This window comes from Leopardus geoffroyi, chromosome A2 (genome assembly GCF_018350155.1).
Source record: "Leopardus geoffroyi isolate Oge1 chromosome A2, O.geoffroyi_Oge1_pat1.0, whole genome shotgun sequence".
Lineage (NCBI taxonomy): Eukaryota > Metazoa > Chordata > Mammalia > Carnivora > Felidae > Leopardus > Leopardus geoffroyi.
The window spans coordinates 115,969,648-115,991,903 of record NC_059331.1 but is presented as its reverse complement, the minus strand read 5'-3'; the positions used below and the strand labels follow the sequence as shown (position 1 = coordinate 115,991,903).

General features: G+C 36.8%; 1 protein-coding gene across 1 annotated transcript; it reads left to right on the top strand.

Moving 5' to 3' along the window:
• The first annotated feature begins 203 nt into the window (after positions 1-203).
• On the top strand, positions 204-22,109 carry TRA2A (transformer 2 alpha homolog). Its single transcript, XM_045495086.1, has 8 exons — positions 204-429; positions 10,549-10,682; positions 14,297-14,462; positions 16,456-16,644; positions 19,092-19,207; positions 20,260-20,385; positions 20,874-20,941; positions 21,098-22,109. Exons 1-8 carry the CDS (start codon positions 394-396, stop codon positions 21,106-21,108), a joined length of 846 nt encoding a protein of 281 aa, XP_045351042.1. The 5' UTR covers positions 204-393; the 3' UTR covers positions 21,109-22,109.
• The last annotated feature ends 147 nt before the right edge of the window (positions 22,110-22,256 follow it).

The following is a 22,256-nucleotide window of genomic DNA, read 5'->3' as shown; positions in this document are numbered from 1 at the left end:
TGGCGACTGAAAATCTTCAAAACACCTGACGTTAAAAAGGGGTCCTAAGTTTTGAGACCACTCAGCCGAGGATTCGATTCCAACGCGCCAAGGCTCAGAATACACGCCATTCCCCCACCCGCTAGGCCGGGACCGCCACAAAGCCTCGCGGGAGGCGGGGCCATGCCGTCACAGAGACGTCCCGCCCCCTTACGTCGCGCACTAGGAGGCCAGAAGGTTTCTGGCGGGGCCGGCGCCATTTTGCCGGAGCCTGCGACCGAGTGGGAGTGGACTGGAGCGGCCGTTGTTGCCGACTCTTTCCTCCTCCCCACGGTCCAGTCAGCGGTTGATTAGGCCATCGGCCCTCAAGCCGAGACTTGTCTCTCATTTAGTTTTGGGGAGCGTCTTGCCGACATGAGTGATGTAGAGGAGAACAACTTCGAGGGCAGAGTGAGTACAAAGCCGCGGGAGCCGTCTTCGGCGGCGGCCCGATGCTCGGGGTTTCACGGGGACGAGCGCGGTCGGGCGGGGTTGCGGGGAGTCCTGCGGGGTCCCGCGGGGAGCAGCCTCTGGAGCCATCACGGTTGTTTCCTCACATACCAAGATGGCTTCTGGGTTCCACTCTTTCCCCCAAACACCACGGATAACCCCCTCTCCCCCTTTTTTTGGAGACTGACTGATACCTGGACTCCTAGGTCCGATTTCCCCCCGCAGTGGCGCGCTCCCTTCTCCCCACCCCTGAGGCTTCCTTATCTCTGTTCCGAGGAGTGGGTCCCCGTCGCGGTGGGGCGGGAGGAGACAGCAGGGAGTTCCCCTCCGGCCGGATAGTGGTAGGTGCTTCCTGCGGTGGCATTTCTGGCGACCCCGAGCATCGTAGAGGGTCTCGGGGTCGAAACTGCGCGGGGCTGTTGTCCGGGCGGGGAGAAGCTGGCGTGGGACTAGCTGGGGCCTGTGTCTCCTTGGCTCTCTATTGCAGTGAGCGGCCGCGTCTCTGTTGGAACCGGCGGCGTTGCGTCTATAAAGGCGAAAGCCTTGAGGTTGAAGGTGGGACGAGCCTAATGAAGTGGTTAGTCAACGACCGCACCGACCCTTAAGCGTTCTTAAGACGAGAGCTGTGAGGGGAAAACTACGCAAGGAGCCCTTTTCCCTTAATGTCCCTTCTACTTTCTTTCACTTCAAAATGAATGTGGAAATGCTATAACGCCTGATTTTTTAATTCCTTGATGTTGGGTTTTTTTTTTCTCTCTTCTTTATATCTCAACTTCTAATGCTTTCCTTCCTATGATCTTTCATCTAAAAACCACTTCTTTACAGGTCTTTACGGTAAAAAAAAAAAAAAATCTTACATAACTGAACAAATTTTGTGGCTCAGTATTTTGAAAATAGCTAGTCAGTTTATACTGTTCTCTACTCAAAACGTTACCTGAAAATTACAGGCCCTCTCCCATTTCTCTCCTCACCGCATCCCCCAGCAAAGAGGGCCTCAGGGATTTTCACTATTTGGGGTCGATGAATCTAAACATCACAGATACGTTATCCTCAGCCTAAATACACTAGAACGTTAATCAGTGTTTGAGTTCTACTTCCGAAGTTACCTTACAGTGGTAATTGGTGGAAGTGGTTTAGTGTTAAACCCTGAAAAGAAAATCCCCAGGCAGCATGTTCTTGCTGTTGTGTTGGTAGTCTAGTTACTAGGGGAAACGCATAAAAGCCTTTAAGGTGTGTGCTGGTTGGAATGAATTTTGGCTTTTTTAGAAGTTCGTAATAAAAGTACTTAGAAGCAGACAGTTACATCGGAAGGTTGATTTAGGCTTTTATTCTTTGTGAGGAAAGAGATTTAAATAGGTTAGAAACAAAACTTTTTTAATGCCTGTAAGATTGGATTTTTAAAATGAAATCTGGGTCACAGATACAAGTGAGTAGTCGAACCTGCTTATTTTTTACTGTGGCTTATTGATCCTCCCAACAAAACTTTTTAAAAATCTTCTAATAAAAATATGTGGTGATAATTATAAGCTGATTGTTTTGATAACATTAGGTAGTTGTGGGAAGAAATTTGGCTGCCCATTAATCTTTCCTTCCGTTGACTTTAGTACAGAAATTTATTTTTTGTTAATGTTTGTTTTGATTTGGTTTGTGGGGAAGTGAAGAGGACTACTATCTGGGACCTTGTTGTCCTTTAAGTTCTTACTTTTTAATTAGTCATCAAATTGAGGAATGGAACAAGTTTGAGGTAATTGACACCTTACCCACCTAAGAAGGCAGTATATGTAAGATCCTCACCCAATTTTAAGCTAAAATGTATGTAGGCATTAACATTTTACGTTAATAGAAAACGGGTTCTTCCTCCTCCCTGCCCCTTACAGTGTTTACTGTCATAGAAAATATTTTTTGACATGTGATACCCAAGTGTATGTTAGTGTAAATGAACTCAGTAGATTGAATAATGCGTTCGCCCACCGTTACCTGTTACATCTTTTTTTTCTTTTGTAGGTTGGGGTAATTGTCTTTATTTGTTATTGGTTAAAGAATTAGAAGAATGCCAGAAGCTTTTCTGAGGGTGTACTTTTTTTGTTTTTAAAATTGTTTCTTACAACAGTTTAACATTCACTAGTGCTTTTGGTTTCTAAACTGTTGTGATTTCTTAACTGCTAGCCACAAACCAGCAGTTTAAAAAAGTTTTTAAAGAATATAGTTGTCATGTTATTTTTGTATCTAAATGTAATGACCATTTAGAAACACTCAAAAAAGGATTTTCAAATGATGTTTTTGAGGTTTTTAAGTAGTTATACTTCAAATTTTGTAACTAAAATGAAGTAGAGAAAACATTGACGGGTCAGTTGAGATTTCATTTGCTTTACCTTTAGAATAAATAGCACATATTAACCCCATGTTACTGAAAAGATATTTAGAATTAGAGGGCAACTTTTTTATAACATTTCAGAATCTTAACCACACCACACCTCCTCCCCCGATTTTTGATATGTTTTCTGATTTATTCCTCACGATACTTTTGCGAGGGCTAGAGTATTCTTAGCCATTTTAGAAAGTAAAGCAGGCCTAGAAGACCATGCCAGGAATCTGAGATTTACAGGTCCCAGTCCATTGCTCATTGCATACATTATGCTGTATATATTTTGATTTACTTTTTAAAAAGGAGCACGTGTACTTGAGCATCTCCGACATTAATAGAGTTTGTGAGAAACAGTTTACAGGAGCTTAATTTTCCACTGTAGATTAATGTTTCTTCCATTGTAAAGGACTGGAATAAAAGAACTTGGGGAAGGAAAATATAACTGGCTGAATTTTGTTATAAGTAACCCTAATAGTTAACCCAATCAAAATTCCCTTCTGCCCAATCAAAATTCCCTTCTGCCTAAGGTGAAACTGTCGAGCATCTGCTGCCTTTTAAGTAAAGGTCAGGTGTTCTTGAGGGAAATAGAACTTGGATTCTAATTTGAGATGACTGTCAGCTCAAATCTGGGTAAAAGTATATAATCACGTTCCCTGTGATAGAAGTAATAAGGAATTCAGAAGATGAAGCTGGGTGGTTTTGTGAGGTAGGGGAAAGGGAAAGCTTTACCTAACACTGGATCTTACAGTTAAGGAATAGATGACAATGAGGAGGTTGCTGGTGCAGTAATAGATGATAGATTTGACTAGATATGCAGTTAGATAATGGAGGGTTTTGAATTCTAGATTTAGGGATTTGGACTTAATCCAATATGCTATAAGAAGGCATGTATGGATTCTTAATTCTGGGAGTGGCATAATGAAAGGAATTTTAGCAAAGAACAGAGGGACTGATACAAGAAGAGCAGCAAGGCACACGAGGTATTTAAGGAAGGAAATTGTGAAGACTCTGGTCCAAACAGGACAGCAGTGGGATGTAAAGAATGAGACATTTTTACTTTAAAATAAGTAGTAGGTTCCTTAAAACAATTTGCTTGGGACATGTATATTAAGTTTACAGAAATATTTTAAATGGAAATGTCTTTCTGAGCTGAGAGTGAGGCTGGCACTTGAGCTGTGCCTTTCCATGTCATCTTCATAAAAAGTTGTTTGCTTCACACAGCTTCGATTAAAGTTAGGATTTAGGTCTCCAAAAAATGTTTAGACTTCTTCATAGAAATAATGGGGAATGGAAATTTTCATTTTACTTACTCACCCTCTACCCCTAATTTTTTTTTTTTAACATAACTTAGAATAACGTTGAGTCCATTTTTTTCTCATTCATTGGCCCATGGTTTTTAATAGAGGTTAAAGATTTTCATGTAGGGTCTATCTTATAATGCCACAGTTGAAGAGGAAAAATGCTACTTGTCTCCTTTTCAGAGTTTGTTAGAGCTTCTTGAGTAGCTAGAATATTTTTAAGTGACTCCTAGTGTTCCTCTTAACACATGATATGGTTTGACTGGATGACAGAAGCAAAGAGCAAAATAAAAATTTGTCTGTACCAGTTTGGAATTAAAATGTGTGTGCGTTAAGATATTTTGTTAAAGATAGCAGAAATAGCGGAAGCTTTTTTCTTCTCTGAATCCTGATTTGTAATAATTGGGGTGATGATTGAGCTATTCAAAACCCATCTTGGTGACTGGCTTCTTTTTAAAAATAAAATAAAACTGGGCTTAAAATTTTTCTATTGATGAAACTTTAATAAATGTGGGAGTACAAGGGAGGTTTGCGCTCTCCCTTCCTTTTAAAAAAAATACGAATAAAAAAGAATCTATTTTACAGATAAGAATGTCAGCGTTTAGCTTTTAAAAATACTTAGTTCAGTTTCTTAAGCAATTTAATTTCATATATATCATCACATCAACTTGTTACAAAAGGGTAAGACTTTCTTTCCCATAGTAGTGACAGTATTAAACTTGACAGTCTTGTTTTAGGTTTAATGTATTTATTAAAGTTAAGTGCTTTCATCCAATTTTAATGCTTTTTTTATTCCCTCTGTGGATTTTTAAGCAAGGAATTGCTAAACTTAAGGAAACATTTTTAATGCTCAAATTTTAATATTTGAGATTCTTTCGCTGCTCAATATAGGTAGAAGGTAGGATTTCTAAAGGGAGCAATGTAACTAATTGTACCCCCAGTGCACAGATTTGTCACAGATGCTTAATGATTTGTGCCATTCCAAAAATGAGAATAAAAAGTCTTGAGATCTGAAAGAATGTGAAGGGATTTAAATATTTAGGAATGAGCTTTGTTTATGGATTTACAGAATTTATTTACCTATGGTCTGTGTAGTGTAACAAGTGTGAAATGGCCAAGGATAATCAATCGTTTCTTAGAACCTTCCTGACAGTGTGAAAACCTACTCTTTGATACTATCACTGGGTGCTCAGGCATCAAATAACTAACCCTGGGACCTTTGTAGAAGGTATATATTCACATGCTAAATTAGTTAATACTGATTGTTATTTGTTCACCTGTCCTACCAGATTTAGCAGGACAGAAGTGCAGGTGAGGAAGTGTTAATGATCAGATGGGGAAAAGAATCTGGAAACACTGTTTAAAAAAAAAAAGTTAAGAGGGGAATAATGAAGGAAATGTGGTTTCCCCTCCCTCCTCTAGATTATTGCCAATATGTAGTTGTATATAATCCTTATTGTCTCATGATTTTCACCAAAATGAAATTTTGAATTGTGAGTGACTAGGCCTGACCAATCTGAGGTAGAAGAAAAGTTATTTTTTTTAAACTAAGGCACTGTAATTTACTCAAGATTCATAAATATTCCCATGATATTAGAAGATGAGAACCTAAGAAATTCTATAGCAGGTTCTTAGTAAAATTTTTTAGCTATTATTTATTGGCTTTTAATATAACTAATTTTTTTGCATGTTAAAATTGGTCATGACATATCAGCTAGCCAGTTTATTGACCACACTTAAAATTTGTAGAAAAGGCTATAAATATTTCAGGTGATTTCATGGTTGTGACTAGTTTATATTTCATTATTTATGCATAAGTAACAATTCTAAATTTCTTTAAGCATCTCCAAAATTATTCCAAACTGTAGAGAATGTAAAGACAAAGTGTTAGTATATTGGTGAGCCTTTGCAGATGGAAAGACCACTTTAACCTCACTTAGAATGCAACACACAAGTGTTTTCTTTTTAAGGAATTACTCTGATAGCAGTTATGGGTTAAGACAGTGGAAGTATTTCTTTTATAAGCTTAAGAGTCTAAGAGAAGCAGCCTATCATACTCAAGAGGAAGGAGGCAGAACAGCTGTTTATGTAGACTGAAATTAAAGAATTGGGTAAACACAGGTTTCCAATAAGCCCTAAAGAATGAAGTTCTTAGTACAATAAATATTATAAGCTATTTGAGTATTTTAAGTACACCACCCCCCCTGCTTTGGGACATAAAATTTGCCTAAATGCACTAGTGTACTTTTATGGACATAGATTTCCAATTTCATAAAGTAGTGGGAAAATATATTTTGAGAGAGCTTGTTTTTTAAAGTTTATACTATTATCATAGAAACTTGAATTTGTATAAACTTGGCATTATTGGTATGGAATTTGCATTGCCATAATATTAGAACGGGTTACAGCTTAGCATTTATATTGTGATGTGTTCATTTTAATGGGCTTTCAAGTACTAAACATATATGTTGAAATTTTTTTCTTCCATCTATTATGATACTAGCTGTATTAAAAGACTGCAATTATTGCTTACCTTAGGAATTGTTCATGTTCTGCAACAATGTGTGCATATGTTTAATAACCTTTTTTTCTTGATTAAAAGAATAGTACATGGTTGTTGTAGTTATGTACGGTGTGTAAAATGCTGCTGTATTTTAACACAGATTGCTTGAATTGGATATACCGTGGTACATTCCTAGTATTGTGGTTAGCTCTCTTCGTTTTTATTTTTGGCTGTGTCCTTCAGCTGCCACCAGAGGTACCTTGATAATAAAGAATAGTTGAAAGAACCGACACCGTTTAAGCAGGTTGTACTATGAGAACTTTCTGCCTGGCTTCTGGTTTATAGTAGGTAAGGTAGACTGGAAGCCTGTTTAAGATTGCTTATAAAATTTTGGATATGACTTGGTTGAGTCATTTTGTCCATTTCTTTTATTTTAATGGTTGTTGGATCCGAATGCAGGTTACTGAAGAATTTGCAGAATTTCTTGACTGGGCAGCTTTAAGAGTCGATTCAGTGTAATCAAGTGAAACAGGACAGATAACAGCCCTTCTCAGTATTTTATTTAAGTTTTATGTATTTCTCCAGGGGAAAAGTTGAAGTTATGATTTTGTAATAAAGATAAGTCTCAAAGGTAGAAAAGGATAATCTAGCATTTGTCCACAAAGGTTGTAGGTTGGTTTCTAATGCACAATTTAGTGAAAATGGTACTTCGTACCAGCTTTTGACAAATAAGTTACTTAAAAATGGCAAATATTAATTGATATGACCATTTTTCTTTGTGAACACTATTAACTATATCAGTTCTTAGAATAAGGGGCCTTTTTTTTGTATTACAGTAAAAATTCTGAAGAATTAGTAGTTTATTCTTCAAGTTAAGTTCACTGACAGTTATTAATTTTACCTTTTTAGATTGTATCTAAATTGTTTTCAGAGGTTAAAATGATAGTGACAACTTTGTAACCAGTTGTTAACAAGGGAGGTAAGAGGACTGTTTCTTAACCTTGAATGATTCCATGAGGAAATTTATGCAGATTTAAGTTTTCATGATAGAAAAACTGAAGGATAGGCAACAAAAGAGGTATTAGGTGTTTGTGAAACCTTAGATAATTAAAAAGCAAGACTTCTTTTATTTTTTTTAATGTTTATTTATTTTTGAGAGAGACAGATGGACAGAGTGCAAATAGGGGAGGGGTAGACAGGGAGACACAGAATCGGAACCAGGCTCCAGGCTCTGAGCTGTCAACACAGAGCCCGAAGAGGGGCTGGAACTCATGAGCTGGGAGATCATGACCTGGGCCACAGTTGGCCACCCAACCAACTGAGCCACCCAGGTGCCCCAGCAAGACATTAAAAATAGCCTAATGTCTTTTGAAAAAATACTCTGTCGTGTCTTAATGTTTTAACAAACCAAAAGGAAAGTTTCGTTTTTTCCAGTAAGTTCTGTGCCAGAACTGAGATTGAAACTTTAAATTTTAAGATGTTACTAAGTTAGCTTGTTTACATTAATTTCTAAGAAATGGCGATTTTCAGCACTATTGAATAATTTTCAGTTGTTATATTTATTTATGAGGGAAGACTTGAAAATCAAACATACACATATTTGGACCATAATATTTTTCCCATGTACTAGAAAGCTTCACATAAGCATTTAAGAAAAAACTTAGATTTTAATATAAGACTGATTTATACAGTTGTAAAATTAAACATTTTATGGTGTCATAGAGCATTCTGATATGTATGTAAACATGAACTGTGGTCATATTCATAGTGTTTCATCTACTGCTGTTCAACAGCATAAATGAATAACATAGGATCTGTGTTATAGAAGGGAAAGCAGAGAGGGGAAGGTACTCTTTTCACCTTAATGAACCAGCCTGTGTAATGCTTCAGTTACAAGCAAATTGGCCATACTTTTTTTTTTTTTTTTTTTGAAGTACAGAATATGCTGCTTTTACAGTTTCAGTGAATGAAAAAGCCTAAATTGCTGTGCCTGCTCTAGGCATCTGTCCAGGAATTTAGAGACTATAGAGAATTCAGAGAGATGTGGTGAAAGACTTACAGGTAGCTAAATGGGAAAGGTTGATATTGAAGGAAAAGGTAGCTATATGTTTCAGTTTTGTTTGCATCTGAAAAAATAAATAGGCCTGGCAGCATTTGTACAGTTCTTGATAAGTAAATCTTTGGACATTAAACTCAAAGAGAAAGTTTTAAGGAAGTTGCATGATAGTCTTATGGCATAAATGAAAATGGGTGTGAGATTGGGGTAATTTTTTCCAATGATAATCAAGGCGTAAATGGACAGAGAAACCGGACTGTCCCATCCTACTTTGGTCATAATCATATATCTGTCAGATTAAGAAACAGTCTCTTATTCAGTTTTAAATCATTTGATTTGGAAAGTTTTGATTTATATCCAACTTTTTCAGAAGCCAGTCAGTTTTCTGATATAGGATATAGTTACTGAAGGGAATATATGTATGTGTAACTGCATAAAATATGGAAAACTATTAATAAAATTGGTGGGATCAAAAAATAAAGACCATGATACTAATTGTATAATTTTTTGTACATTATGATACTTCATGATAATACAGAATATTAAAATGGCACAGTTGAAAAATTACATGTATTAGTAATTTATAAGCCAAAGGGGGCGTTTTAAGAATTTCATGTCCTCTTTTCCCCGTAAGTTTATCTTTGTGCTTTATTTCAGAACATATGTTTCTGATTAAGTTGGAGTGTGCAAAGATAGTGGTCAAACATAATTGGGAAAAGATGTTAGTAATTTCACTAATTTTTTTTTTTTTTTTTTTTTTTACTTTGAAGATCAGCATGTGTTCTCTAATAATTGAGTTTAGGTAGATGTGTGCAAATTTCAGCCCAGAATGCTTTGCTTTAACTGTATCTTGGTATCTTAGCATGGCTTAGTGAAAGCTCATTTTAAGATAACTAAGACTTCAAGTTATAAATTAGTAAATACTTAAGACATACGTGGGGGGGATTACAGTTAATGTTAGATTTATGCTTGGATTAATTATTTATATTAAAATTGTTCACATTTTAGGAAATAGGATGAAACATGAAAGGGGAGGAGGGTGAAGAATATGGTAAAAAACATTTAGAGAAATTCAGTAAATTTTCTTTAATTGTTAGAAACTAGACTTTTGAAAAATTTTAAAGATTATAAAATTGTTTTTTAATAAACTAGTTATTTTTACTTTACCTGCTGGCTTTTCCATTTGGTAGATAACATTCTGAACTCCAGCAGAGTTTTATAATCCCCACGTGCTTAAATATACTAAATGTTCTTTTTCCATTAAGGTTAATGTTCGTGAAGAAATTGAAGAGTTTTTTCCAAGAATGTGGAAGATAAATCAAGATAAAAGAAGGCTAATGAAAAGTATTAAAGATCAGAAAATTAAAATTGAATGGGGGAAAAAATTGAACAGAAGATTGGTCAGATAGAAGCACTTGAATATTTTTTTTAAGGCTATTTTGAATTGTTTGAATTGGGGAAGAATACACGAAGTATGAAAAATGAAAAACTCAATGAAGAATGAAGAGAAGTAGAAAGCAAGAGTGAAGTAGAATTAAAAGAATCTGGAAGAATGAATGGGTCCTAGGTTAAGTAAATGTATGGTTTATGTTCCAGTGTCTGTATGATCAAGTTGTAGATGAATTTGCATGATTACTTAGTTAATAGAGAATTGGTGATCTGGTTCAAGTAGGGAATTATTGAGGACAGTTAGCAGTATTAACAATGGGTTATTAATGAGCTGAAATTTTTTCTGGAGGGTGTTGCCTAACCATTTGTTTTTCAGGAGCAATCAATATAAATAATTACGGTACTTTAAATGTTAGGTGTTAGGCATCTACGTGACCAGTGCCATTTGTAATACTGTCTTCTTTGTTAGGAGTCTCGCTCTCAGTCAAAATCTCCAACGGGAACTCCTGCTCGTGTAAAATCGGAGAGCAGGTCAGGATCTCGTAGTCCATCAAGGGTTTCCAAACACTCTGAATCCCATTCTCGATCAAGATCAAAATCCAGGTGAGTGTGCTTAAAATAGTACTTAAAATGCTTTCCTTGGATTTTTCAGAGCAAAGTGGTTTTTTACTAAATTCCTTGTTTTTGCTGCATTTTGTATAGAGATTAGACCAAAGACCAAAGAAATTTCACCCAAAACATGAAGTAGTTTTTCTCAAACTGTGGAGTTTAGAAATGAATGTTCTAGGGGTGCCTGGGTGGCTCAGTCAGTTAAGTGTCAGTCTCTTGATCTCGTTTCAGCTCATGGTCTCATGGTCATGGAATCTAGCTCCTGTTGGGCTCTGCACTGAGTGTGGAGCCTGCTTGGGATTCTCTCTCTCCCTACCCTCTTCCCTACTCTCATGCATGTACACGCTCCCAAAATAAATAAATAAAAGATTTTTTTTTAAATGAGTGTGAGTCATCTCTTAGCTCAGTTAACCTATCAGATGCTGGCTGTTAATATAGATTCAATATGTGTTGATTGATTTAAATGCATTTGGCATCTGAGGATTGGTTTTTTATTTTATGTCAGTATTTGTACAACCAAAAGGTAAATTTCTCCATTGGATACTTGGCATGTAATTTAGAGCAGAGAAGGTTGATGTGTCTATGTTGTACTGGTTATCACAATGATTTGAGAAGCTGTTTCAAGATTCATATTCCAGCTACATCCTTTACCTGAAGATTGTGACTCAGTAGGTCCAGGTTGGAACTCTTGTCGGTGTAATTTCTCTTTTTTTTTTTTTTTTTTTTTTTTTTGAGTTTATTTATTTTAATAGAGATGGAGATAACATGAGTTGGGGAATGGCAGAGAGAGAATCCCAAGTAGGCTCTGCACTGTCAGTGCAGGCTGCATGTGGGGCTCAAACTCACAAAACCATGAGGTCATGACCTGAGCCAAAACTGAGAGTCAGATAGTGATGCTTAATTAACTGAGCCACCCAGGCGCCCCTATAATTTCTCAATTGGAGACATAATTTCTTTGTGTAGAGTTTGTTTGCAAGGAGCATGAGACAAAAAAAATCCATTAAAAGGCTATACTTTTCTTGAGTCCACAGCTATCTTTTCTGTCATATCCACGATCCAACTTGATTCACTAACCACTCTAATTAAATCATGTGCAGAATAGCACTGTGTAGAATTTGGGTGTGCAAATGGAAATGAGCATGTTTTCATTTTAGGACCTTTACACTTGTTCTCGGCCTAGAATTCTCCCTCAGATATTCAGTCACTTAATTCATTCTCTGTCTGTGTGCCACCTGAGAATGTTAAAGAGCATACACACCTTATTGCCTTACTCTTAATTTTTTTTCATAATACTTACCACTATCTGATTCAGAGAAAAGCTTAGGGACTCCTGAAGGGTTTTTAATTTATGTCATTTATCATTACTGTTTAAAAATAACAGTTGAAGGGCACCTGGGTGGTTCAGTTGTCTTAAGTGTCTGACTTAGGCTCAGGTCATATCTCAAGGTTCGTTGGTTCTACCCATACATCAGGCTCTCTGCTGTCAGCACAGAGCCTGCTTTGAATTCTCTGTCACCCTCGCTGTCTCTGCCCCTTCCCGCCCCGCAAAAAATAAACATTTTTCATTTTTTTTAACGTTTATTTATTTTTGAGAGAGTATGAATAGGGGAGGAGCAGAGAGAGAGAGGGAGACACAGAATCCAAAGCATGGTCCAGGCTCTAAGCTGTCAACACAGAGCCTGATGCGGGGCTCTAACCCATGAACCATGAGATCATGACCTGAGCCGAAGTCAGACACTAAGCCAACTGAGCCACCCAGGCGCCCCAACAATTGATACTTTAAGTGACAGGACTTCTTATTAATGTTTGTTTATCTTTTACAGTGAGGCTGTAAATTAGTGTTAAGGAAAATGGGAAATCTCTATATCTTAAATGTGCTAGGAACTACATCTCCAGGTCCTGCCAAGGAACTTTTGCTTTTGCTGTTCCTAGAATACTTTTCCCCTGTCTACCTAGTAAAATATGTCTCCCAGCTTCATTGTTAGCCTTCTTTGTTTTGAATAATCTTCCCTTGTTAGTTTAATTCTCTTCACGCATGTGCTCTCTTTTTAGACACTCTGGCCCTTAGCATGTATAACATTTATTGAATGCCTTAAACAGATTATTTTGTAAGACTGTGATCGCTCCATGGGGCACCTGGGTGGCTCAGTTGGTTAAGCGTCTGACTTCAGCTCAGGTCACGATCTCGCGGTCCGTGAGTTCGAGCCCCGTGTCAGGCTCTGGGCTGATGGCTCAGAGCCTGGAGCCTGCTTCTGATTCTGTGTCTCCCTCTCTCTCTGCCCCTCCCCCGTTCATGCTCTGTCTCTCTCTGTCTCAAAAAATAAATAAACGTTAAAAAAAAAAAAAAAAAAAGACTGTGATCGCTCGCTCCTGGTCTGTGTGTTTATCAAAGATGGGTCATGTGAATAGTAAATAAATAGTTAACATTAAGAAGCAAAGAAATAATCAGAGTGGCTGGAAATAGAGAAAGGAGAAGAACTAGGGAATCAGCAGGGGAAAGACAAGTGAGATGCTGTAGTAAACTTGAAGAAATGAAGACTGTTAGACATGAAGACTATTACATGGGCGTTTAGATTGTTGGATTAATTTAGGAGATGCTGGATTGCAGTGGGCTAAAGAAAGATTGGAAAGGAAATGACACTTAACAGTGAAGGGAATGTAGAACTGTATTGAGAAGATGGTAAGAATCAAAGGATTTTACTGTGGTGATAATGGCAGTTGGTGATTGGTCTTTGTTATGGTAAGATACACATAACAAAATTTACAGTCTTGGGGCACCTGGGTGGCTCAAGTCAGTTGAGCTTCCAGCTTTGGCTCAGGTCATGATCTCACAGTTCGTGGGTTCGAGCCCCGCATCGGGCTCTGTGCTAACAACTCGGATCCTGGAGCCTGCTTCAGATTCTATGTCTGTCTGTCTCTTTCTCCCTCTCCCTCTGTCCCTTCCTCCCTCCCCCTCCCTCTCTCTCCCCCCCCTCTCTCTCTCTGCATGCCCCTCCCTCACTCACATTCTGTCTCAAAAATTAAGTAAACATTTAAAAAAAAATTTTTTTTTTAAATTGACAGTCTTAACCATGTTTAAGAGTGCTATTGAGTAGTGGTATTAAATACATTCACATTGCGCAACCATCACTACCATCTGTCCCAGAACTCTTCATCCTGTAAAACAAACTCTATACCATTGAACAGTGGCCCCTTGTTTTCCCCCTCTCCCAGCCCTTGGCAGCCACCATTTTACTTGCTGGCTATATGGTTTTGACTACTCTAAGAACCTTATATAAGTGGAATCACAGTATTTGTCTTTTGGTGGCTGGCTTGTTGCCTTAGCATAATGTCCTCAGGGTTCATCCCATGTCTCAGAATATTGCAGGATTTCCTTAGTGCTTGTTTTGTGTTTTTCTTTTAAAAGAAGATAGAGGTGTAACATGCTTGTAAGGTATAGTGTGAAAAGAGTGTAGAAGGGATAGACTGAGAACAAGATGATTGTATGATTAAGAGAACAAGAAGAATATACTTGCCTCAGAAAGTAAAAAGGAGCTGGGGTACATGTATAAATCCTTGGCATTACCCATTTGCTTCAGCATTTTCACTTAAATTTATTTCTCTCACAGGTCGAGGTCAAGGAGGCATTCTCATAGACGTTACACTCGATCCAGATCCCATTCTCACTCTCATAGGAGACGATCTCGAAGTAGGTCATATACACCTGAATACCGGCGTCGTAGAAGCCGAAGTCACTCTCCAATGTCTAACCGGAGAAGACATACAGGCAGCAGGGTATGTAGTTTTAAAAAATTAATGAAACTTATTTTGTCTTAGGTGTTTAGTTATAGCATAATATCTTGATTTCATGAGACTAGACCGTCTTTTTGGATTTTTTGGGTTTTTGTTGTTTTTTTTTTTTTTTTTTTTTAACTCATTTTTTTGAGAGAGATAGTATGAGCGCAGGAAAGACAGAGAGGGAGACACAGAATCCAAAGCAGGCTCAGGCTCTGAGCTGTCAGCACAGAGCCTGATGCAGGACTTGAACTCACGAACAGTGAGATCATGACCTGAGCCAAAGTTGGACACTTAACTGACTGAGCCACCCGGGCACCTGGCTGGTTTAGTCGGTGGAGCGTGCGACTCTTGATCTTCAGGTTATGAGTTTGAGCCCCTCATTGTGTGTAGAGATTACTTAAGGAAATAAAAAATAAATAAAGTGATATTCCAGAAACATCCTTAAGCATATGAATATTATTTATATTCTTTTAAATATATTTTCTTGGGGCGCCTGGGTGGCTCAGTCGGTTGGGCGGCCGACTTCAGCTCGGGTCATGATCTCGCGGTCCGTGGGTTCGGGCCCTGCGTCGGGCTCTGTGCTGACGGCTCAGAGCCTGGAGCCTGTTTCAGATTCTGTGTCTCCCTCTCTCTGACCCTCCCCCGTTCATGCTCTTTCTCTCTCTGTCTCAAAAATAAATAAACATTAAAAAAAAAATTTTTTTTTAAATATATTTTCTTTTCTTGGGGTACCTGGGTGGTTCAGTCAGTTAAATGTCCAACTCTTGTTTTCAGCTCAAAATGTGATCTTATAGTTCATGGGTTTCAGCCCCAACTGCAGGGCCTGCTTGGGATTCTCTGTCTCTCAAGATAAATTAAATATTAAAAAAATATATTTTTTATATATTTTATTTTCTTGACTTTTGAGTGTAAAGTTGAAATTTGTGAAGAAAATATATGTTCTACGAATTAAAATGAAAAACTGAGCTGAAAATATTGAGATTAAAAACTTTTGGTGGTGGGGCGCCTGGGTGGCGCAGTCGGTTAAGCGTCCGACTTCAGCCAGGTCACGATCTCGCAGTCCGTGAGTTCGAGCCCCGCGTCGGGCTCTGGGCTGATGGCTCAGAGCCTGGAGCCTGTTTCCGATTCTGTGTCTCCCTCTCTCTCTGCCCCTCCCCCGTTCATGCTCCGTCTCTCTCTGTCCCCAAAATAAATAAACGTTGAAAAAAAAAAATTAAAAAAAAAAAATAAATAAAAAATTTAAAAAAAAAAACTTTTGGTGGAGGCTGAGGGAAGCTGGCAGGGAAATACATGTAGCAATAATAGCTAACACACATTCAGCACTGTGCAGAAGTTTTCAATGCATGTAATAGATAAGCAAGTTGAGCCTTGGATATGTGACATTGATGTTTGGATTTTGGCTAACTGGCAGAGTCCAGGTTTCAACCAGGCTGCTTGCCTCAAACTTCCTGTGCTTAACTTTGGTGCTGTGTTTTCCCTCTATGTGATACTGAATCATTTAACTGTAATGGAATCTGCTGTTATTTAATGATGCTTTGAAATGTGTAAATACATTTTTCAAATTAGGATTGTGGGAAAATTGAAAGAATATCCTTAATGAAAATGGAGAAAGCACTTACAGATGAAGTCATATTATAAGTACAAATCTGTAAGGTATAAAACATTTGAATAAGCCATGAATAAGGCTTCAAATTTAAACTAGGATGGATTCTTTGGATACATTCTGAAAATTGCAGGACTAGAAATAGAAAGTAGGGATGTTTTTATTTAGGATACAACTGGACGTATACTCCAAAGAAGGGGTGAGTGTACTGTATGTAAACTATAAAATATTACTCATCTGGATTTTTTCCTCTTAAATTCTTCTTTCCAAGTAACTTGAAGTAGTGTATAGTCTTTGTGTATTAGATGAGGTGTTCAGAGTATTTCTGTGTGGCTTTTTACTTCAGTTTGGAGCTTGAAATTAAATCACATCTTAAATATTCAACAGGCAAATCCAGATCCCAACACTTGCCTTGGAGTGTTTGGCCTCAGTTTGTACACAACAGAGAGAGATCTTCGTGAAGTATTTTCCCGATACGGACCATTGAGTGGTGTCAATGTGGTTTATGATCAGCGAACTGGACGATCACGAGGATTTGCTTTTGTTTATTTTGAAAGAATAGATGACTCAAAGGAGGTAATTTTATAATTATCTGTCAATTTGACATTTTTGAGGTACATAATTATAATGTCAGGTTATTGTTAAAAGTTGACTGATAGTCTCCCAGTTCCATAACATGTTCTCTTTCATTCCCTGACCTGAGTCTATTCAAACTCTTCCTCTCAGTGTTACAGTTTGGAAAGTGAGATGTATGTGTTTGAGTTAATAGAAAAAATAAAGCATATGAATATTCTTCTTTGACTAAGTCTTATTCATACTCCCAAGAAGGTGATTGAACTAACTTTCTAGAAATTCTATGGTGTTTTCAGTTGTCTGGCAAGCTCAGTTGGAGCATGCAACTCTTGATCTTGGGGTTGTGAATTCAAGCCCCATGCTGGGTGTAGAGATTACTTAAAAATAAAATCTTTTTTTAAAAGTTAAAGAGAAACTATATAATATTTAGGTTAATCTGTTTAGTTTTGTGTCACATGAGCTCCCCATGTATAGCGTGTGTTTCCATTCATACTCATCTATTTTTGTTCTATAATTAAAATACACCTAGAAAAAACTGGTCTTTTTTTCATTTCTTGTTTTTATTGCCATTCTTCATTTTCCTAACAGTGATCATAATCAATATCAATGATTTGAAATTGTGCTATTTTTTTTTTAAGAAATTGCTTTTTTAATTATTTTTTAAATTTATTTTGAGAGAGACAGACACAGTGTAAGTTGGGGACGGGGACAGAGAGAATCCCAAGCAGGCTTTGCGCTGCCAGTACAGAGCCTGATGTTGGGCTTGAATTCACAAAACCATGAGATCATGACCTGAGCCGAAACCAATGGTCGGATGCTTAACCAGCTTAGTCACCCAGGCACCCCTGAAGTTGTGCTATTCTAATGTATTTGATAGTGGAATATAAAGGGAGCAGTAGGCTTACTTTCTCTATACTAGAGTTCATAGTGATCGGGTTAGAAAATTCCATTTTAAGGAATTTGAAGCCCACTGTTGAGTTTTTATCAAAACTTTTTTTGTTCTTATCGAACCTTAATAAATGTCGGGTACCTGGCTAGTTCAGTTGGTAGAGCATGTGACTCTTGATCTCAGGGTCGTGAGTTTGAGCCTCACGTTGGTACTATTTTACCTATAGTAGTTATCCAATTACTATTTTACATGTGATAGTAGTTGGATATGGGTTGTTGCTCTATGTATCAACAGTATTTGATTGCGGCGTAAACAGTCATAATAAAAGTTCGCATATTTTTCAAAAATAATAGATGCTAGTGGCATCTAGTGGATAGAGGCCAAAAATGATACTAAACATCTTACAATTATAGTGCACAAGCTAGCCACCCACAACATAGAATTAGCAGTCCCAAAGTGCAAAGGTTGAAAAACCCCAGATAATTCTAACAAAGTAATCCTCCAGGTTGTAAATCATTTATGTAATAGACGTTCTAATTAGCATTCTCTAAATGTTTTAGTCTGTCAAATATTACTTTTTTTGGTTACATATTTGTGATTTATTTCTGGTCTCAAGGGATAAAGTTATAAACTTAAAAAGTAGTTGGAGGAGGTGCCTGAGTGGCTCACTTGGTTAAGCAGCCTGCTCTTTGATAATCTGCTCAGTTGGTGATCTCCTGGTTCATCCCAGTGTCGGGCTCCGTACTGAGCATGGAGCTTGCTTGGGATTCTCTCTCCTCTCTGCCTCTTGGGTGTGCTCTGTCTCTCTCAAAAAAAAAAAAAGTAAACATTTTTTTTTTTTTTTAATAAAAATACTAGGATATCTGACCTGAAGTGAAGGTTGTGAAGTATAAAACAATACCACAATTAAGATTTTTTTTAAATATGACACTTATTTGTCCTAGCTCTTGATTCTTCCCACAACCACTCCGCCTGGTTTATTTCCTTTATAAGATAAAATGAAATTGGCAACTTTACTGTAGTTCCAAAGAACTTTGTAATGTACTTGAATTATTGTCACATTTATTGGTATTCTTGCCAAAGGGCAGAATGTTAGGGAATGTGAGCACAGGTATAAAGACAGGAGCATTTGTTGGCCAGTTTAAAAGTTCTTTTATATTTGGAGTTCACTAGGTGGCGGTGTGTTACCTAAGAAATAGTTTTAGGTGAGCTGAATGGCAGTTTCTGCTTTGAGTTGCCTAGACTGAAACTAGTAACTGCAGCCTCAAGAGTTATGCAGGCTTCCCAATTTGTGTGGTTTTTTTCTCTGTAGCTGCCCCCAGTGTTTCAGCAGAGGGATGCTTAAGTGTCTGTGTGTACATTAGAAAACTCAATACTATTGACATGCATAGAGCAAGAATTAATATAAAATCCTGGTCCCTATTGTTTAGGAAAGAAGTGTTTAGAAAATTTTAATTTTTTTTTTAACTTCAAATGGAAAATGTGTTAAATTTGTTGGCAGTTTTAGTAGTTTCTTCTTAGTAAAATATGCATGACTTTCTGTGCCTGTTCTCTGTTAAAGGCAATGGAAAGAGCAAATGGAATGGAGCTGGATGGTCGAAGAATTCGTGTGGATTATTCTATTACCAAGAGAGCACACACACCTACACCTGGCATCTACATGGGCAGACCAACTCAGTAAGATAACATGTTTTCTAAGCTAAACTGTAAGAGCCAGAAATTCACCAGAAATGCATGCAAATTTTTTTATTAATTAGCAGATAAAATGATTTTTTCCTATAATTAGAATGGAAAGCTTAATTTGTACATATTCTAATATCTATTTGAGGAGGGGGACAAATTAAAGCCATCAAAGTCGTTCCTGACTCTTTGCTTGATGCTAATACAAATAGAAAATTTATTAAAGATGAGAAAAATAGTGTATGCTTTTAAGCATTTATTCTTTTTCTATTCTTACGTAACTTTGGAAGCCTTGTGAATAGGGAAGGGTTATTGGATAGTGATACATATTTTTTTTAAGTCAGTTTTCACATTGCAGAAAATAAACAGAGGCTTTTATATATGTTTTTTTTTAATATAATACAACCAAAGACAGTATTGCTAAGAATGAAAGAAGGAATTACTTTCAGTTATTTTGAAGCCTTGCTGAGGAAAATGTAGGGTTTGGCAAGGAGAGCCTACAGAAAACTAAAGTGAAAATAATGTACCTATGGTTAGGAGTTGGGAAAAGTACAGGAGAAAGTGCTTAGAGTTTAAATTCACTGCCAAAGTCTTATAAACCAGATCTCAAAATTGTTGTAGTGATGCACCTCAGTGTAAGGTAGTTAATTCTTTTTGCTGTTCCAGGTTGGTTAACCTTTTTTAATTCATGATGTTTATTAATTTCATCTGAATTAGTCTTAAGGACTCACATCTTAAGCATTTTGGTACGTTTCCTAGCACTTGTTGAAAAGAAAAGGTCCTGCTGGTTTGAGTAGTATAAAAGAGCAGTTTATAATTTGGAGAGTTTTGGGAAATCATTCCTGGTTATTTATGTAATGAATAGGAAGCCAAAGCAGAATAATACCATGGGAGTCAGCAAAGTGAGATGTGGAGGTAACCGACGCGAAAAGGGATAATCTTTCTTTCTACATTGTCTTCCCTCCTTCCTCCGTTTTATTTAAGCACCAGTTGGTATTAAATGATACTGGAAAATCACCTTGATGTAAAATTTTTATATTTTTCTGTAGTAGTGGCGGTGGCGGTGGCGGAGGTGGTGGTGGAGGTGGAGGAGGTGGCAGGCGTCGGGATTCTTACTATGATAGAGGATATGATCGTGGGTATGACAGATATGAAGACTATGATTACCGGTACAGGTAATGTTTTAATTTGTAATTTTCATTCTAAATTAGATTATAATAGTATTTAGTACTTTTAATTTTTGTTTCATATACATTAATAAAATATTTAAAATAGATTTTACAGGGACATGCCTAGGTGGCTCAGTTGGTTAAGCAACTGACTTCAGCTCAGGTCACGATCTCAGTTTATAAATTCAGGCTCTGCACTTTTGCAGAGCCTGCTTGGGATTCTCTCCCCCTCTGTCACTGCCCCTCCCCCACTTGTGCTTTTTTCCTCTCAAAATTAACTTTAAAAAAATAGATTTTATATGATGATTTCTTGAGGAAGGGGGAAATTATTTTCTCAAGATTGAGAACAGAGGTCAGTAATCTGTACTTGCCAATATTTTGTTGTGTCATATGCTTGCTGTTCTAGTATTAATTGGCACACAGAGAATGTAATGGTTATTTTCATCTGCCTCAGTGATTATGTGGTATGCAAAGTAATCTTTTATTTCCTACAGAAGAAGATCACCTTCTCCTTACTATAGTCGATACAGATCACGATCAAGATCTCGTTCCTACAGTCCACGTATGTACACTTTTACTTTGTGGCATTAAGAACCATTCGTAATCAATGGTTTATTTTAGAAAATCAGCATATATGGAGATTGTTCATAGTTTGACGAATACTAGGCAAGTCAAACTATAATTGTCATTTTGACTTTTATTTTTTGCTCTCTTTCAGGACGCTATTGATAAACAGAATGGTTGCAGATGAGGACATCTTTCTCTCTCTTTTTTTTTTTTCTTTTTTTTTTTTTTTTTTTTTTTGGTTTAGTTTGGTGTGTTTCGTTTTTTGTTTTTGTTTTTGTTTGTTTTTGGTTTTGGTTTGGTTTTTGTTTTGTTTAATTCTGGATTTCCCCAAGCTTCTAATCCTTCTTACTCCTTTAAAAAGAACCTTTGGAAAAAGAAAATCTTCGGTTTATTTACCATCTACACTTTGTCAGTTGTATTGCTGTTTCCACCCCTTTTAGTATACTCTTAAAGATGTAATTGTTGTCATTTTGAGTAGTTAAACATCTTAAGTAAAAAAGGAATCCCCAGTGTTACACTTTGTAAATGTTTTTTTTTTTTTCCTTTGCTTTGCTTTTACAGAAAATTAACTCCTGGCTAATCAAATGAGGAAAGAAATGATCTTTTTAAAGCTTCTTTTGTGTTAGATATTGTATTAGACATTGTACTAGAGACCTGCATTTAAAACAAACTCCTTTTTTAACTTCTTTTGGGAAAGATAGTAACACATAAAGTAGTTCAGTCATGTCAAGTTTGTCTGGGGTGGCATGGAGCAGTCAAATAGTGTAGAAAGTTTGAAGCTATAAAAGAAAACACTTGGTCATTTCTTTTGAAGAACGAAATTTTTGAACCCTAAAAATTATGTCTTTTTTTTTTCTTTTTTTTTTTTTTTTTAAGAGATGAAAAGCTTGTGGACTCCTACAAAACATGTTGTATTTAAAATACATCTGTTAAAATTTAAAGTGTGATTTTTGTGTTGAATTTATTGAAGTTTAAGTATTCCCTTAATCAGTGAAGGACAACTCTTATTTATTACTTAGAGCAATTGTATACTTTGCTGTTAGAAATTTTGGTATTGGGACAATGGTTAAGCAGGCTATTATTGTATAGTATAGAGTCCTTAGAAGATAAGTGTGAGGAAAAGTAGTCTCCTTTCAAATAAAAGTTAATTTCTTTGAAAATGAGACTGTCTCTTTTATTGTGGTAGAATGGGAAACTATAACTGGATTGATTTGGGAACCAGTCCCTTTCCTAACATATTTGCTATACCTGATTGTATAATTCTGTCTCTTCCTCAGTCTTTAAAATTTTTTTTAATGTTTATTTCTTGA